The sequence below is a fragment of the Chinchilla lanigera genome, unplaced genomic scaffold, assembly GCF_000276665.1.
Source record: "Chinchilla lanigera isolate Chin_1 unplaced genomic scaffold, ChiLan1.0 scaffold00075, whole genome shotgun sequence".
In the NCBI taxonomy this organism is placed as follows: Eukaryota; Metazoa; Chordata; class Mammalia; order Rodentia; family Chinchillidae; genus Chinchilla; species Chinchilla lanigera.
In genome coordinates, this window is record NW_004955476.1 from 11535091 (window position 1) to 11554186 (window position 19096).

The 19096-nt window shown below is 53.7% G+C and overlaps 1 protein-coding gene across 2 annotated transcripts; it reads left to right on the forward strand.

The window, feature by feature from the left end:
* Nucleotides 1–7915: 7915 nt before the first annotated feature.
* On the forward strand, nt 7916–14301 carry Rnh1 (ribonuclease/angiogenin inhibitor 1; the record flags this gene model as incomplete). Of its 2 annotated transcripts, XM_013502925.1 has the most annotated exon segments (9): nt 7916–8018; nt 10320–10490; nt 10825–10995; nt 11473–11643; nt 11718–11888; nt 11974–12144; nt 12376–12546; nt 13774–13944; nt 14028–14301. In XM_013502925.1, coding segments are annotated over 9 exon segments (1388 nt in total), but the record flags the coding sequence as incomplete, so codon positions are not given.
* Between the last annotated feature and the right edge of the window lie 4795 nt (nt 14302–19096).

Genomic DNA, 19096 nt, shown 5'->3' on the forward strand with positions numbered 1-19096 from the left:
GTGGAGAACAGACCGACAGCTGCTGGCCCGGCTAATAAAGGCTCTTAAAATTCCAATTTGGATTCTGGTCTCGGTTTTTTGTTCAGGGTAACCCATTACAGAGAAACCCATCACTTACCCAACCTGGGCAGCTTAGCAATTTAGTGAGACCCTCAAAGTGAAAATAAAGGAAAGGGGGTAAGCCTGGAGATCTGGCTCAGTGCCAAGGTCCTGTGTTCAATTCCCTGTAGCACAACACACACACACACACACACACACACACACACGAGTTTTCCTCACTTTGAGAGAGCTCCAAGAAGGACGTGTAGGCCACAATTGATACTGGAAAATAAAAACTTCCAACCTGAGTGATATCTGGGACGAGCTCGTGTTCTCTAAAAATCAAAGAATGAATTTTAGGAACAACGGAAGCTAAAAGCAGAATATATTTACTGAGGGAGAGAAAAGAAAGCTTCTGTCCACGAGAGGGACTGAAGTGGGGCCTGAGTGGGTTACCCCAGACTCTGTCTTTTCTAGGGACTTTTATAGAGCAAAACCACGAGGTGAGGTGGCTCCAAGGTAGGGGAAAAATGGAAAAAACTATGGTCAGCCAGTAAGAATTGTTCAGGTAAAATTGATTAAATCGGAATCAAATGGGGAAGCCAGTCCCAAGCAAGTGGGCATGAATACAGAACAGGGGCTTTTCCTGTATGGGGTTGGGTCAGGGACTCTTCAAGGTGATGACTACCTATCTAGAATATCAATCCCTGATGTCCATCCCTAGGGAGGTATGTGGGTGCCTTTCAGTCCTTTTGTCTTGAGGTCTGCCCCACAGCAAATAGGTATCTTTCATGTCAGCTCCTTTGAGGGCCTGGCCCTGTCTGACTGCCTATAATCTTTTTTTTTTCTTTTGAGACAGGGTCTCCCTATGCAGTTCAGGCTGGCCTTGAGCTCACTTTATAACCCAGGCTGGTCTCGAACTCGCAACGATCCTCCTGCCTCAGCCTCCCGAGAATTAGGATTACAGGAGTGTGCCACCACGCCCGGCTGCCTATAATATTTCTGTCTAACTCAGCTACCTATAACACAATGACGAGAAATTAGAACATTTAGGCAGCTTTCCCGAAAACATTTTTGTGGAGGGCGTAAGAGGCGCGCATCCCCCTGGTGTCCAGCGGCAAACCCAGCACGAAGGGCACCGCCGGGCACCGCAGGCCGCGTAGTTCCGCAGCTCTGGCCGGGCCTCTCCTACCCGAGTGGCGCTGACTCTGTCAAGAGAGCAGTGCGGCCGGACGTGGTGGCGCACGCCTGTAATCCCAGCACTCGGGAGGCTGAGGCAGGAGGATCGTTGTGTGTGTAGCCTGGGCTACAAAGTGAGCTCAAGGCCAGTCTGAACTGCATAGCCAGACCCTGTCTCAAGAAGACAAAAAAAAAAAAAAAAAAAAGAGCAGCGCGGAGGGCGAGCGGCGGTACCGGCTCCGCGAGGGCCACACCCAGACCCTCTCCCTCCGAGGCCGGCCCGGCCTCGCCCCGCGGCCCCGCCCCGGGCTGCCCCGCCGCCAGACGTGCCAGGCCCGCTGCTGCCTGGAAGCGGGGAATGGCCAAGAAAGGCCCCGCCCCCGAAGCCAGCTCCCGCCTCCCCGGCCGCGCCCCGCGTAACACGGGCCGAGAACCGGCGAGCTCGCCCATCTGGCAGTCTGCTCTCTCCACTCTGCAGTCAGCCGTCTTGTTCCCAGCCTCCCAGTCCGAGACGGCCCCCTGTCGCCTCGAGGTAGGTCACCCGGACTACGCCAGCCCTTGTCCAGGCAGAGGTCCCTTTGGCCTGGGCAGCCCGTACCGCCCGCGGCCTCGGGGAACCTCCCGTGGTTGCGCCCCGGAGCTTCTGCTGGCTTTGCAGCAGGGCTCGAGTCGCGCCCCCCGGACCTGGCCTGGGCAGCGGAAGTTACGGTGTCCCTTCTGGCGATTGGGCGCGCTCCGACGACGTCATCGCACGGGGCTCCTCGCGGGGCACGCTGGGAGTTCCTGCGGTGGGGGCGGCCATGCGCGGTGGGTTCCTGCGAGTGCGAGACCTCCCTCCTGCGCGGTACCGGCGCCCTTCTTCCGCAGAAGCGGCCTCATCCAGGGCCATCCCGCAAAACTCCTTTTTCTTTTTTGGTAGCGGGAATCGAACTCACTACCTCGCACTTGCGAGGCAGGCGCTGTGCCGCTGGGCTGTATCCCCAGCCCTGCAAAATTACAAGAAAATCAACCTTTGACTTTATACCCCCCAAACCGACCCCCCAGGGTTGGCATCCCTGGAAGAGAGCGATACACCGGCTGCCCCCTCCAGAATGCCGGGGAACAGGGGAGGGCCTCGGTGATGCGCGGGTCCCAGTGGAGCAGCGCTCCGCCGACGGCTTGACGTGACAGGGCCCGGGATGCCGCTGCGACTGGGTGGGGCCTCCGCCGTCCGCGCCCTGGGGAGGAGGGACGCATCACCCGGCCTGCGGCGGGCGGCGCCCGAGTGTCACGAGGGTTGGCTGGAAGGGAGCCAGGGCTCCAGGCCTTTTGTGGCGTTGCTATGGAAGGAGCCAGAGTGCCACCCGGTGCCAGGATAGCTGGTGGGTCTGTGCCACAGTTCAGGTTCAGTTCGGTAGTGTGTAGGAGGGACGTTAGAACCTGCAGGTCCCCGTCGAGGGTAGTGGAAAGCCTGAAAAATCAGGAAATCTAAAAGTCCACTTATAGAGACTGGTTGGGTCAGTGAATCAGCGTGGCCGTTGAAAATGACACTGTATCTAGTAAATAAAGGTTATTAGAACAGTTGTAAGAAGTTTAAAAGAGTTGTTAAAGGTTTGTGTTAGTTTACTGGCTATAACAAAATCGCCACAAACTTGCTCTTAGGCTTCTCACCAAAAGTCCCAATAAGTCTTGGGTTGAAAAGAAGGTGTTGGTGAGGCTGGTTCCTTCTGGACACGTCAGAGGAGAATCACTTCTGCCGTGTCCGGTGTCTAGAGGCAGCCTCCCTCCATCTTCAGAGCCCTCTGTTGCTGCCACCTTCTGATTTTTTGTTTGTTTTTGAGACAGGGTCTCTGTACATGCTACCCTTGAACTCAGTACATAGCCTAGGCTGGCTGAAAACTCATGGCCATTCTCCTGCCAAGCCTCTTGAGTGCTGGGATCACAGGTGTGCATCACTAGCCCTGGTGGCACCTCCCACAAGGACCCTCATGATGACACTGGGTCTGCCCAGAAAACTTGGGGTCGTCGCCCCATCTCAGCATCCAGCTTGAGTTGGCTGGAGCTCAGGACCCCCAGAGGCTGCTCTTCACTGCTCGTTCCCCCCTCTTTCCTGTGTTCTCACTCCTCAGTCTGCCTAGCCTCTGCCAGAAGCCCAGCAGTACCTCACTTCCTGCACCACTGGGAAAAGAGGCGCTCACGCTGTGTAGTTTGTCCCAAGCAGCTTCAGGGCGCTGGCTGTGCGCCCTCAAGGTGGGTGGGGTGGGCTCCCAGGAGCTCACCTGTGCCTGTGTGTCCCACCTCTGCCCAGCCACCTGTCTTGCCAGGAACCCAGGGCCCCTGCTGATGACCCCGCCCCGTCTGGAGGCAACCAGCAAACCAGGGCAATGAGCAAGGGAATCAGCCGCAGGTCTCTGCATTTCCTCTCCCTAGCTGTGTAGCATTTGCATTTTTCTCTCGGCCTGATCATGTTTCTCTCGGCCTGATCCATTCCCGTTTCCTCTCCAGGGTCTGAATGCTCCCTCTGCCTTTTACTTCTCTTCTGCCTTCCAAAGAAGGGTGGTCCTGCCTGCCTGGAAGCTCAGAAGCAATGAAGTAGGGTGGAGAGTGCCCAAGTGGAGTAGCCTTACACCTTGAAACCCAAAAGAACTGGCTCACTAGTCCTGTCCCCTGGCTCCTGAGGTCCCATCTACATTGTGTGGTCCCAATGGCCATGAAATTAGGTTAGGCCTGCAGTGACCACTGGGATCCACCTCTTGCCATCAGCTCCCTGCCAGCCCGCCTCCCTTCAGGGCTGATTGTGTCCAGGCCTAGGTTCACCTGCCCTTCTCCTATGCTGCAGTCCTCCTGTGATGGCAAAAACAACTCCCAAAGTGTTAGATGTCAGGTGTGCCCCGTTGGTGTCTTCTCAATATCAAAGAAGGGATTTTGAGGGCAAAGGAGCTGAAGAGTAGGAAAGGTTTACTGAGAGAAAGCTCCCGAGAGACAGGAGGGGTCCTGGAAGTGGGTTGTGCTGAGGTTCTTTATTCAGTGATATTTTACGCAGAAAATCACAATGTGGGAACAACATGGGTAGTTGTGGGTCAAACCATAATCAACCTGTAGGTTTGATTATAAGTATAGCTGCTCAGATAATACCGATCCAATGGGGAAGCAGGGCATGCAGCAAGTGTGCATGGTGGGGGGTGCTAACTTTAACTTATCTCTAACTTCTAACATGGAACAAAGGCATTACTGGAAAGGGATGAGCAATTGACGGAGACCACTATGAAGCGGCTCTGAGCAGGATTTAATATTAACCAATTGGCTTTTCATGTTCACCTGTGAGTTGTCTGAAGCTTAGGCACCTTGTCTAAAGAGTGGCAGTTGACTCATAGTAAGTAAACCTCTGTGAGTCACTGGTCACCGCTGAGGCCTGTATTGGCCTGTGAAACTGTGACACAGAGGACAAGATAAGGCCACATCTGAGCTGGCTCCAACACCAGTTAACTTAAAGGAGACTAGCTGTAGGCATCTCACTCCTGTGCTGAAGGCCTGCCTGGAGATAACATAAATTAACATAATTCTCCTAAATTAACATAATGTATTACTTGGAGAAGTCCTTAGAGGGATTCCCAAGTCCTGCTGAGATTCCCATGTTTTCTTGAGTATCCGCCTCCTTTTTTTGTAAACCAAATAAATATGGGCTGCCCAGAGGAGTCTCTGTCTAAACTCAGAGAATATCAAAGCTGTAAGAGAGTCCCTCCTGGAGCCCTGAAATCATTACAGTTTTCTCATTTATTTAAGCCTTCATGGTCCACTTGCTTGGGAGATTGTGGGCTTGATCAGCCCACAATAACTAAGAGGTATATAACCCGATAAGCAATGGGTGAGGGTGTTCTGGTCTCTTACCTATGTGTCCCCTGCCTTTGCGGCCCACTGGACCAGGTGGTGCTAAGTACAGTGGTGTTGTGAGCTGCTTTCTCTCTCTAAGGAGGCCTGCAGGCCTGCCCCTCTTTGCGTGCACCTGCAGCCGCAGTCTTGGTCTTGCCTTTGGCAGTGACTTGGGGGCCTGAGCCCTCCCTGGCCACCTATTAACTTCTATGGCTTAGCTGTGTGTGATATTTCAGCCCTTATTGTTTAAGCTCCGTGAGGGCTGAGGCCCAGCACAGTGCTTGACACACAGCAGGTATTCAGTCAGTGGTTGGATGGAGGATGCAGGTGCCTGCTGCAGAGTGTGCAGGAGGAGGAGGGCTGGGCCCCGGAGGAGGTGACCTCCCTCTGCAGGCCCTCCATGCCCCCTGCCAGCTTGTTCTGCGCGTTTACGAAACCTGACAGTGTTCTCTTGCCAATCTCTCCCTGCCAGTCATAGTGTGCAAGAAATTACTTAACCATTTCCTCACTGATAGACATTCAGACTGGGTTTGGGGGTTTACAGATGTTGTGCAGACACAGTTTGAATCTTCTCCTGGGCCCTTGTGTGAATGTTCCTCTTGATGGCAGGAAGGAATGTGTGCTTTTTCACACTGACCAAATTGCTCCCCCAAAAGCCTCAGGGCCTCTGCGTTCCACAGCAGCCAGCAAATACATCACATCCATTTCCATCGCTTTGGTCTTTTGGCAGCAAAAGTTGTCCAGGGTTTGTCCTGTTACTTGTGTTCTGGGGAACTCCTGGAGCCTGGCCTCGGGTGTGAGTGGCAGAGGCGGGAGGGCCTCCAGTAGGCAAAGTGAAAGTGAGACGTGGCAGGCTACAAATGGGCCCTCCCTGCACTTGAGGCCCCACCTCAAGAGGAAAGGGCAGCAGTGGCTTGGACCTTGGTTCGTAGGCGCCAGGTGAGCAGCTGGTAATGAGCAGGGGCACTAGGCTGGCCCAGCGCCCCTTTCTGGCTCTTTTAATGCATGGTGGAGCGTGCAGCCCCGCAGGTGGGAGGGCCCTTAAAAAGGGGCACAAGCGGGGCTCTTGGGAGCCTCCTGCCCACGGCCTGTATCTTCTCTGGGTAGTAGTGCCCTGTGCCCTCCTAGGATCGAGGCTGGCCTGGCAGGCACTGTCTGCCCCTCCAGTGAACCACACGGTTGTGGGCTGGAGGGCACCCTCATCCCCACCCAGTCACAAACAGCCTGTCCTCAACCTGGGAAGGCTCCAAGGCTGAGGGTGGGGTTCTCCTGTCATGTCCATTCCCCATCCTTGTGCCCACCCTGCCATGATGGCAGGAGAGCTGGTGAACCGAGCCCCGGGGGAAGACAGCAGGGGCCCCCTTTGGGTGCAGCCTGGGCTAGGGAGGGGTTGTGGGGTGTCTGGAGGCCCTCAGGTGACCCCTTGCACCCCTCAGTGCCTCTGGAGGTGACTTGCAGGTGTGGGTGACACACCTGGCCTGCAGTCCCACCTGGCTTTGCTCACTCCCGGCGCACAGGGGCAGGTATTACTCTAGGTGCCTTCCTCCATGGGGTGGCGCTGTGACCACCACGATTTAGCTGGCCCTTGCCTCAGTTTCCCCAGGACATGTAAAGGTCTGTCCTCCCGGTTGGCACAGAGGGGCCTCCTCCCTGCTGTGGGCCCTGAGCCAGAGCGGGGAAGCAGGTCCCTCAGCAAGGCTGTACCGGGGCCAGGCAGGCAACAGACAGGAATGGGATGTTCTCAGGAGACTCTCGGGATGTGTCAGCTTGTTGCCCCAACCTTTGCAGAAGTCAGTCAGCTTATCACTCCAGAAGAGAAATGTGCTGGGCTTTCTGTGGCTCTTGAAAGGCGCCGAACTTCCTCCCCACACAGAGCTAATGGCATGGACACTTCCTCCACGGTGTGCTCCTTGTGGTCACGTGCTGCTCCAGTTGGCCTGTTTGGCAGACGCTCAGGAAACCTGTGGGGCCATGTGTGGACGGCTGTCCCTCAGACATGACTTCCCTTTTTCCCCAGGGCAAATGTGTGCTGTGCTCAGTCTCAGGGCCTCAGTAGCCATTATCTGAGGTCGTTGTTGTCTTGTGTGTTCAGATTCCCTGCCTGTTCCTATCAGGTTTCAGGGCCTGAGACCTGTACCTGGCCAGCACAGGCCAGCCTGGCCAGCACAGGCCTTGTGCTCCCCAGCTGGCTGACAGGCGGCCCTGTCCTTGGACTGGGCCTGGGCCATCCCACCCAGAGAGGACAGGGAGTGCCAGGTCCAGGATGGTTATGGAAGCAGTGCTGAATGACTATCCACAAATCAGCCCAAGTGCCCCCAGCTGCCTGGTGCCTCACTTTGTGCTGCTTCTAGACCATGAGGCATCTGGGAGTTCCAGCCTTGTGCTCAGTGGTGTGGGCTGTGGCACTGCCTGCCAGCCTGGCCTGTACTCAGCACAGGTTGGGCTGGAGGACAGCAAAGGCTTTCACAGCCAGCCTGGACTTCCTGTTGGGGTCCCCAGACCACCATACCCCATCCTTGCTCAAGCCAACAAGAAGTCAGGGAGTCCCCAGGCCAGACTTGTTGTTCTGTCCTCTCTTGGACAGGAGGTGCCACCGTGGCTGGTGACCTCTGTACCCCACAGTTGTGCTCCCCCAGCTTTGCTGCCTGTGCTGGAGCCAGGGGGTCCAGCACCTCCCATCTGCTCCTGGAGCCAAAATAGCTAGAGTCAAGGATGGAGGCAGAACAGGCCTTTGCTGGGAGGGACAGGCCTTTCCCATTCAGTGCCCCTTGTCCTGAGTGGTGAGAACTTGTGGCCTGTGGAGCTGTGAGAGTTTGCTAAGAGTTCTATTTCTCTGCCTCCTGCCCAGACGACACTGTATCCAACATGAGTCTCGAGATCTGTCACGAGCAGCTGAGTGATGCCAGGTGGATGGAGCTCCTGCCGCTGATCCAGCAGCACCAAGTGGTCAGGTACAGGCAGCTGGGTCAGCTTGAGGTGTGGGGACAGATTGGAGGGGGCTCACCATGCTGCAGAATCTCAGTGTTCCTGGCACATGGTGCAACGTGTTATTCTTATGGTTGTTTTTCAACCCTTAAAAAATACAAAAACCAGCTGGGCGTGGTGGCACATACCTGTAATCCCAGCACTTGGGAGGCTGAGGCAGGAGGATTGTTACAAGTTTGAGACCAACCTGGGCTACAAAATGAGCTCAAGGCCAACCTGAACTGCATAGTGAGACCCTGTCTCAAAAAGACAAACAAATAAAAAAAATAAAAATAAAAACCACTGGAGCCAGGCATGGTGGCACACACCTGTAATCCCAGCACTTGGGAGGCTGAGGCAGGAGGATCACCGTGAATTCAAGGCCAGCCTGAACTACATAGTGAGACCATCTAAAAAAAACACATAAAAACTACTGGCGATGTAGTTCAGGGGTAGAGCACTTGTCTGGCATGCACAAGGCCCTGGGTTCCATCCCCAACAGTGCAAAATCATAAGATTATGTATATGAAGGTGTGTATATTTGCATGTATTTATATGTGCATGTATGTGTACATGCATGTACTTATGAGTGTCTATTGATGCATGTTTTTGTGCATACATATCTGTGTACATACACTCACGTTTATACATTGCACAAGGACATATCTGCACATGTGTGCTCATGTATTTGTGAACACGTGTGCATGTTTATGGATAGATGTATGTACATGCAAGTTGCATGTGTTTATGCATGTGTCTAAATGCACATGCTTACATGTGTATATGCACATGTATGCTTATATGTATGTGAATGTATGTATACTGCACGTGGACTTATATGTGTGCATATATATATATGCATTTTCCAGTGTGTGCATGTATGGATGCATGCTTATGTATATATATTCATATGTATGCCTGTTTATACACATGCATCTGTAAACTGCATGTTATATGCCTGTGCATGCACGTTTATATGTGCGTTTATATATACATGTTTACATGTAGCTGTGTGTATGCATGCATGTGTGTTTGTATACACGCACATATATGCACCTGTGTAAAAACCACTGCCAGCTCCACAGAGTGGCCTGGGGCAGAAGGTAGCGGCAGGGTCAGCTGGGCAGCTTCCTGGTGACGGGCAGCTGGTCCTTGCTGTTGACCCCTCTCCTCCCCTGGGGACAGCAGCAGGATGAGGCACAGGTTCCAGCTGCTGCTGTGGAGACTGCGCCTGTCCTGCCCAGCTCTGGCTGGGGGTGGAGTCAGACCAACCCCCGGTGCTCACAGACCCAGGGTTCCTCAGGCCTTGGGTGAGAAACAGTGCTTGTTCGGCCACCGTTTCCCTTCTCCCGATTCTGTACCTGGTATTTGCAGCTTTGCAGCAGTCAGAAAGGCCATGTATGTCCTCTTGGCCTCCATCAGCCTCCCCTGATGACCATCGTGAAGATGCTTACATGGCCCAGCTGACCCCAGTTGCCAGCTTTGCCCTCTGCCCTTGCCCTGCCCTGCAAGGGTCCCTGTGACCTGACTTTGAGTCTGGATGTCCTGCTGTGTCCCTCTGGGCTTGTCTGGTCTCTTTTCATGATGGTTGCCCGTTTCCGGCAGGAACACGGAGCTCCTGTGGGTCCTGTCTGGCACATCCTGTCCTGGGTGTGGAGTGGCACTGTGTGGTCACCACAGCTTCTGGCTCCTCCCTGGGTTATGATTTCCTCCCACAAGTGACATGCGTCTAAGGTGCTGTGTTGAGACCTGAGCTCAACCCTCTTTCTGCTCAGTTCTGCTGCTGGTGTCAGCCTCTTTGGCGGCTCTATCTGAAGTCACTGTGGCAGTGCATTTTGTCATTTCTTCATTCCTTCCACTTTCTCAACCATCATTCTTCAGTGGTAAGAGCTGGCTTTCTTCCCACTATGTTGGTTCACTTATTCATGTGAATCAGAGTGGATTTGAGATACAGCCTGGTGCCATCCTCCATGTCCACTGGGAATGCTCGGCCCCTGTGAGCCCCAGACCAGCTGTCACTCTGATGCAGCCTCATGGTCATCACCTAGCACAGGTCTGTCCCTCCCTGCAGACACACAGGACCTGTTATGGCTTGTGTTCCCTGAAAGACACGGAGAACACGACAACCCCACACTTGTGCATTGCTGCTCTTCTGTGTTGCATTTTAAGTGTCATCATTAGCACCCTTTGACCTGCTGGGCTGCTGATGGTCCTGGCCTGAGGTATGAGAGGGTCACTGGTTCTGAGACTAGCACTGACCAACTGTGATCTTGAGGGTCTGTCCCCAGGCTAGAGTTCTGTGACCTCACGGAGGGCCGGTGCAGAGACATCAGTTCCGCGCTGTGGGCCAACCCCACCCTGACAGAGCTCAGTCTAAACCACAACGAGCTGGGGGACGCCGGTGTGCACCTGGTGCTGCAGGGCCTGCAGAGCCCCACGTGCAAGATCCAGAGTCTCAGGTGAGGCCTGGAACAGCCTGCTGGGCAGCCAGGTGGGGTCAGGAGAGCTGCCAGGCACTGCAGGTGTCTGCAGGGTATGGGTGGCATCCACAGGCACCCATTTCTCCAGCCAGAGGCACATAGGTGAGGTGGCTGCCATGTGGGGACATAGTACCCTCTGGCCTTGTCCCAGGCCTTGGTCCCACTCAAGTAAGGGTCTGGCCTATGGCCCCATAGCCCCCTCCTGCCCCATCCAGACTCAGGGATGCTGCTCAGAGGGGTGGGGCACCATGCTCTGCAGGGTACTTCTTGGCATCTGGTGGATGTGGAGGTCACTGAGAGTCTTGTGCTCCAGCCTGCAGTACTGTGGCCTGACAGAGACTGGCTGTGGGGTCTTGTCCAGCCTGCTGCCCTCCATGCCCACTCTGCGGGAGCTGTACCTCAGCGGAAACTCACTGGGGGATGGGGGCCTGCTGCTGCTCTCCAAGGGACTGCAGGATGCCCAGTGCCACCTGGAGAAGCTGCAGTGAGTCTGTCCTGAGGGACCTCTGGGCTCCCTACTGCCCCAGCTGGTCCCCAGCAGGGCCCATGCACAGCCTCAGCCCTGTGGCCACCAGAGTTGTGAGGGGCATGTGGGGCCCTAGGGCCCTTGTAGTGTCCCTTCCCCAGGGTTCTGCATGTCTGCTTGGCAAGGGGCTGCCAGCTGAGCCTGGTATGACTCAGGGGACACCAGGGTGACACAGCCCAGCACAGGTGGTCCTGCCCGTGGGCTGGTTTCTTTCTGCTGGGTCTGGGGAAGTCTCAGAGCTGCGCTTTCAGAGCGTTTCCTAAAGGAATGTCCAGTATGTCTGGAGGCTCTGAGTGTTCATGGTCCCTGACTTCAGCCCTGGCTTAAGGTAGGAGAGGGTGGAGGCCAAGGGGGGATGGATGAGGAAAGCAGCAGATCTTGCACCTCCCTGACTCCCTGAGGCATGGGGTAGGCTGAGACCCTGCCTGCCCCCAGGCTGGAGTACTGCAACCTCTCGGATGCCAGCTGTGAGCCTCTGGCCTCCGTGCTGAAGGCCAAATCCAACATCAAGGAGCTGGTCGTGAGCAATAATGACATCCATGAGGCAGGCATGCGCACACTCCTCAGGGGCCTGAAGGACTCTGCCTGTCTATTGGAGACACTCTGGTACGCACTGGGCCTCGGGGACAGGGGTGGAGCTGGTAGCTCACGGTCCGCCTCAGACACGGCACTGTCTCCAGGCTAGAGAGCAGCGGTGTTACAGCAGCCAACTGCAAGGATCTGTGTGATGTTATGGCTGCCAGGCCCTTCCTGCAGGATCTGGAACTGGGCGACAGCAGGCTGGGCGATGCAGGTGTCGCAACGCTGTGCTCATGGCTGCTGCACCCCAGCTGCAGGCTCAGGAAGCTGTGGTGAGTCGGCACCCAGATGGGGTGGTGGCAGTGATAGACCCTGTCTTGTCTTGGTCCTTCCTTGGCAAGTGTCAATGTCTTGCAGGCTCTGGGAGTGTGACATCACTGCCAAGGGCTGCAGGGACCTGTCCCAGGTCCTCAGGACCAACCAGAACCTGAAGGCACTCAGCCTTATGCTCAACAGGCTGGGTGATGAGGGCGCCCAGCTGCTGTGCGAGGCCCTGCAGGAGCCCACCTGCCAGCTGGAGTGTCTGTGGTGAGGGCAAGGGGCTGGGCTGGAGGTGGACCCTTTTTTGGGACAGTGGGACCCATACAGAGATTGCAGGGTGCCAAGGGGACCATAGCACGGCATGGGGAGCAGCTGGGGGCCCAGAAGGGGTGGGCCCAGTGGGGCCTGGGAAATGAGGGTGAGTCCTGAAGACAGGGTGCTGGGGGGAGTTCCGGTCCCAGCCCTGGCCAGCCAGGCCCTGCCCTGTCTGTCCCACAGGGTTAAGGAATGCAGCTTCACAGCCGCCTGCTGCCCCTACTTCCGGGCGGTGCTGGCCCAGAACAAGTTTCTCACAGAGCTGCAGTTGGGTGAGAACAATCTGGGTGACACCGGTGTGCAGGAGTTGTGCCAGGGCCTGGGCCAGCCGGGCTCTGTGCTGCAGGTGCTCGGGTGAGTATGTGCGCACGTGTGGCTCCTGGCTCGGATGGTGAGGTCTTCACAGGTGGGCTGACAGCTGGGAGGGAGGAAGGGGGTACCAGAGCCTCTCCCACTGTCGCTGACCAGAGCCCTGGGAGGGTAGCTGCTGATCCACCCACTTTGCTGAGCACTTCCAGCAGCTTCCGAGGAGGAAGTTTCTGCAGCACGCTGGCCTGTGCTGCCTGGTCACTTAGTGGGTGCGGGGTTCTGGGCCTCCTCCCTGCTGTTGCTTTTTGGCTCCCAGGGCGGCTCTCTTGTCCTTGATCTGTGCTCTCTCCCTGGTGGCTTTGACAGATTTGGCCTTGTGTCCTGGACTGGGTGTGCCTCACCTTGGTGTGGGCCATGGTCCCAAGAAGTGTGCTCTTTGTCTTTCATCTCTCCTCTTCTTCCTGGCAGGCCCAGCACTCTGCCCTTGGGTCGCAGGGACTGGCCCTGCAGTGTGCTCTTCCCCCTCCTTTTTCCCTCTTCCAGTTTTTGTTCTTTGTTTTGGAGCTTCTCATTTTCCAACCAGTCTCCCAAAGTTTTCCTTTCTGCTCTTGGGTGTTAGTTCTTTGCTGTTGTCTGTCTGTGCCTCCTGCGGGTGGCTCTGCTTGGTGCTGGCATCCTGGGCATCGGGAAGGGTTGGACTGGCCAGCCTGGAGCACAGCCTTGCAGTTTGCTGCCCAGCAGTCACGATCCTGGCTGCCGAGGCTGTGGGCCCTCACGGCCAAGTAGGAAAGGAGCATTGCTGCTCTCCAGGAAAGAGGTCCTGGCTCCCACCCCCATCTTGGAGACAGAGTGGGTGTGGCTGCACACCACCATGGGGTGCCAGGGCTGCCTTGGTCCTGCCCTTGTGGGAGTGGGTGCTGGGGCTGCCCACCGTCCTTCCTCTGGAGACAGCCTGCCTCCTCGCATCTGCCCTGCACTGTCCTTTGCCTTAGCTCAGACAGGCTCTGGCTATGGGGGAGGCGAGGTGTGGTGTGTCCACTCCTTTCCCATCTTTAGCAGGGACATCACCTGGGCTATGAGGGGACTGTGAAGGGACCAGGGGATAGGCTGGACTGAAGAACAGGCCCCCTGAAGTCCTGACTTGCAGCAGGGAGGCGTATTGCAGGGTTTGTGGCCTTGTGGCTGTGGGCTTTCACCAATCCATGGTGTGAAGGGAGCGTAGGCCAGTCCATCAGCTGGTCTTGTCCTAATCCCTGCCTGCCCCCCACACAGGTTGGTGGACTGTAAGTTGACCAACAGCAGCTGCAGCAGCCTCGCCTCGGTCCTGCTGGCCTGCCATAGCCTGCGGGTGCTGGACCTCAGCAACAACGGCCTGGGGGACCCTGGTGCCTTACAGCTGCTGGAGAGCCTCCGGCAGCCAGCCTGTGCCCTGGATTGCTTGGCGTGAGTGGTGTGGGCGCCTGGGGCTTGTGCAGGGGGCCTTACATCTGGCGGGTATGGAAATAGGCACTCCCTCCTGCCCGCAGCGTGTTCGATGTGTACCTGAGCAGTGGGGTGTGGGACCAGCTGGAGGCTCTGGAGAAGGAGAAGCCGTCCTTGAGGATCATCTCCTGAGGCCCACCTTCTGCAGGCTCCCAGAATCTGCTTTCTGCACATGGAGGCTGGTTATCACTGCTGACCTGCTCCCTGGGGCGCCTTCTGCGGGTGTCCTGGCTGTGACTGGACAGAGACACCGTGCAAACTACTCCTTGGTATAATTATTAAAGGGCTTTGTTGGCAGGCGGGGTCCTGTCCTTCCTTGTGGTCTCTGTGCAGCTTGGTGTGTGCCCTCTTGCTTAGCAGATCAGCACAGCAGCTCTCAGCACCACACCCTCTGCCTGGGACAGCTGTGGCTCCCGCAAGGCCTGCAGAGTCCTGGGGCCAGCCCCATACCTCGGGTGGCGAGGCAGGCCTTCAGGTGACCTGTCACCTTTGGTGCTTCTGCCCCCAGACAGGAAGTCTATGTCCTGCCCACTCTGGGCAGTGCCCAGTGTAATCCCAAAGGACACTTCCGTATGCTGAAACCCAAGAGGGCTTGGGGTGGACCAGTGGTGGATCATGTGCTCTGTAAGTGCAAGGCCCAGGGTTTCACCCGCCACATGCACCTGTGCCCACACACACAATCCCAAGACATCAAAATCCTTAGTATAAAATCCCTATATTTCTCTTTAAAATAATAAAAAAAAAATCCCTACATTCACAATCCCTAAAGATAAAATCCCCAAAGTTGAACTCCTGAAACCCCAAATCACCAAAATGGTACTCTGAAAAATAAGGCAGAGAAGGGTGTCCAAACTTTTGGTTTGCCAGGGCCACACTCAGTGAAGAGGACCTGTCTTGGGCCACAGAGAACATATAGAACAGAGTTAATATATAGGACTAACAACATTTCCTTTATTCTTAAATTTTTTTATTGTAATGTTTAAAAAAGAGGGCAACATAAGCTAGCATAGAGGTTGGACTCCATCTGATGATTCTGGCCATGTGACAGGGCAACTGTGAAGTTTGAAAATGTTATCTGATTGCTATAAGCAGAAGAATGAAAATGTAAACATCAACTCTAAATGGATTAAAGGCCTGAGTGTAAGACCTGAGGCCATGGACTACGAGAAGAAAGCTTAAAGACACTGGATATTGGAGACCCTTTCCTGGCACTAGGGGAAGAAAGTCTCCTTTCCTCCTTATTGGGGGCCACTTCAGTGAGTCCCCGGTCTCCTGCCTGGAGTTATGCCCCATGGCAGGAAACAAAAGAAGAGCAAGAGACAAAAGTGATGAGTGCAGCAGGGATCTGAGATGACCACTTGCTCTCCAGGAAAAAAGGCCATGAGGCACCCAGAAACTTGGTATTTACTGGTTACATCTAAGTCGACAGTGGGTGAAGGGCAGTGGTATTTTTGGGAACAGTGATGGTGACTATGGTGGGCTAGTAAGAACAAAGTGTTCTTGCAAGGACGAGGAGACAGGAGGGCAGTGAGGAAAATCTAGTTTCCCCAGGTGCCTTACTGTCTTCAATGGTTCTTATCTTGCCCTGTGAGCAATACAGCAGTCATTAGCCCTGGGGCTGGGGCCGGGGCTCAGTGGTACAGTTCCTGCCTGGCAAGCTGAAGGTCCTGACTTTGATTCCCAGCAGCCCCTGACCAAAAAATTAGCCCTGGGGCTTCCAGCTGTGACCAGAAAAGACTAGGGAGTTTCCCTGTTCCAGTTTGGCTGAAAGGGCCAGACAAGACAAGCTTGGACATCCCCTAGACTCAAATTATAATTCATGGTCGCCAACAATTGGAATGGTCAAAGAGTTTTTGGATATGACCCCAAAAGTACAGCAAACAAGGGCAAAAATAGACAAGTAGGGTTATACCAAACTAAAAAGCTGTACAGTAAACAGAGTGAAGACACAACTATGGGATGGGGGAATACTTGCAAGCTATGCACCCAATGTGGGGTTATAATCCAGAAGACCGATGGGACTCAAAAAAGCTCAGCAGCAAAAACACAAGACTTACAAGTGGCCAACAGGGGTATGAAACGTGTTCAATGTCACTATAAGGAATGCAGTTCACAACAGCTGTTACCTCACTAGCGCATGGACTGTTATTCAAAAGACAAGAGAAGTGTGGGCCAATGTGTGGGCCAACTTTCCCACTGTTGGTGGGAAAGTAAATTAGCGCAGGCCTTTTGGAAAGCAGTGTGATAGATACTCCTCAGAAAAGTATAAATAGGGGCTGGGGATGTAGCTCAGCAGCATAAGTGCGTGCCTGGCAAGCCTGAGGTCATGGGTTAGATTCCTGGTACCCAAAAAAAAAAAAAAAAAAGTATAAATAGATCAACCATAGGATCCTGCAAAACCAAGTGGGGTATATCCAGAGGAAATGCAATCAGTACGTTGAAGAGAGATCTGCACTGTTTATAGCCAAGAAGTGGAAACAAGCTAACTGTCCATCAACTGACAAATGGAAACACGTGGTAAATACACACAAGGAATGTTATTCAGTCACAAGAAATGAAATCCTGTCCTGGGGCAACAGGGAGAGACCTAGCAATGCCCGTTAAGTGGAATAAACTGGGCCTACCTGAACTCCCTCTGGGAACCACAAACAATTGATCTCAGCAGCTGGGAGGGGAACGGTGGTTTCCAGAGACCAGCAGCGTGGGGCTGAGGGAAGAGTCTGCCAAATAACTAAGCTTTAGTTAGGGAAGTAAGTTCTGGTGTGTGTGTGCTGCTGCACAGTAGGGGACTGTAGATGATAGTGTACTCACACGCCACGCTACAGGAAAGGTTTGTGATGCTCTCACCACAAACGAATGAAAAAAGAACTAGCCAAGCCTGATTTGAACATTACGTATGAATATGTGTGTCAAAATATTACACTGCTACTGTAAATATGTATGACTTTTGTCAAATGACTTTTGAACTCAGGTCATTTGTCCACATTGGCAACCCTCCTCACTGATGCAGTTCTAGCTCTTAATGAATCAAAGGTGCTTTTGCCTGAAGAAGACAGTGAAGTTATTGGTTCAAAAATAACCACCGCTCAGTAGGAGGGGACAAGACAGTATTACTGCTCCCTTGCCCACACTGTGCCTGACAAACCTGCCTGTATTGAGCACATGTGGGACGATTCATCTGTACTCAGGACAAGAGTGTGGCTCAGTGGGAAATTCTAGAGGGGAAGGCTCAGGTTGGTGTCCATCGGAGGGAGAGTGACTTCAAAGCTCTAGGTAGAAAGTGGAGGGGAACATCTCACCAAGGACAGCTGTGCAAAACAGCTCTTGAACAGGGCTTCACATGTAGCGAAGGACTGAGTTAGCAGCCCCCACGGGCCACCTCTGCATGGCCCATGACCCATCCTGGGAATGCACTTTCTTCTATGCTGAATTCTTAGTTTTCCCAAAATTGCCACCATGATGCTCACAATATGCTGTGATGCTTCATCTTTGTATAATTTATAACAGCGTGGGTATAAATAGTGTAGACTTTAGAATTCTAATTTGGTTTATGCGTTTTTGACAAGTTTGACTTGATGAAAATGCATTGTAATGCTGATAAAGAAAATCAGCAGGACATGGTGGCACATGCATGTAATCCCAGAACTCTGGAGGCTGAAGCAGGAGGACTGTTGTGAGTTTGAGACCAGGTTGGGCTACATAGTAAGTTCAAGACCAGCCTGAACTACACAGTGAGACCCTAACATTTTGGCTCTTTGGGCAACTGCTTGTGCAGCAGTATTTTTTTTTTTTTTTTTTAATAAAATGGGGATGGAATCCAGGACCTCACACGTGCTAGGAAAGTGCTCTAACCTTAAGGTATAACCCCAAACTTTTTATTTTGAAAGTCTTGCTAAACTGCCCAGGCTAGGCTGAAACTTTCAATCCTGCTTAGGTCTCCAAGTAGCTGGGACTGCAGCTGCATGATCATGCCCAGTTTACAATTTCCTTTTTTTTTTGTTGGTTTTTCTCCAGTACCGGGAACCGAACTCACGACCTTGTGCTTGCCAGGCAGGCACTTCGCCGCTGAGCTAAATCCCCAGCCCCTACAATTTCCTTTTTATTATTATTTTTTTGTGTGTGTCTTTTTTGAGACAGGGACTCGCTAAGCAGTTCAGGCTGGACTTGAGCTCACTTTGTAGCTCAGGCTGGTCTCGAACTTGCAATGATCCTCCTGCCTCAGCCTCTTGAGTGCTGGGATTACAAGGGTATGCCACCACACCCGGCTCACATTTTGCTTCTTTATTAGTTTGTCTGCTCTATAATGTTATATCCATGCAACTGTTAGTACACCTGTTAGTATACCAACTTTATACTGGGAAAAATTATTTGCCTATTTAACTTCTTTTATTTTGTCTTTTGAGACAGGGTTTTACTATGTAATTCAGGATGGCCCTGATCTCTTGCCTCAGCTCCTGAGTGCTAGGATTACAGGTGTCTGTCACCATGCTTGGCTTTAAGGAAGTTTTAAAAATAAAATTTTCTGGAATTGTATTTTGGGGGATTAGAATTATTTGAGAGTTCAAAACTGGGATGACAAGCTGGGTGTGGTGGCACATGCCTGTAATCCCAGCACTTGGGAGGCTGAGGCAGGAGGATCGTTGCAAGTACTGAGACAAGCCTGAGCTACAGTGAGCTCAAGGCCAGCCTGAACTACATAGCGAGACCCTGTCTCAACAAACAACCAACAAAGAACTGGGATGATGGCCTTCAAGACTGTGGCCCAAACCTGCCTTTGCTTGGAGGTCTGCTTGGCTGTGCAGCATCCCTGTGTACAGTGATGTCCTGCAAGGTGGTATGCAAGGGGACTCGCCCCTGGACTTGGCTGCTTGAGCCCTGCTAGCCCCAGATGTTTCCCTTAAACACCTGGCTGCCCAGAGCCTTGTGCCCAGGTCAGTTTAGGGTGGTGGAAGGGTTCCCTTATGTCCAGCGGGGCTCGTCTAAGGTAGGCCACATGGTAGAGAGGGAACATTCAAAGCCCAAGATAAAGCCCTTGAAAGGGCCCCAGGATCTCTGCTTCCATGTGTAAGTCCTCCCCTCCAAAGAACCAGGGTGCCACAGATAAACAGCTGAC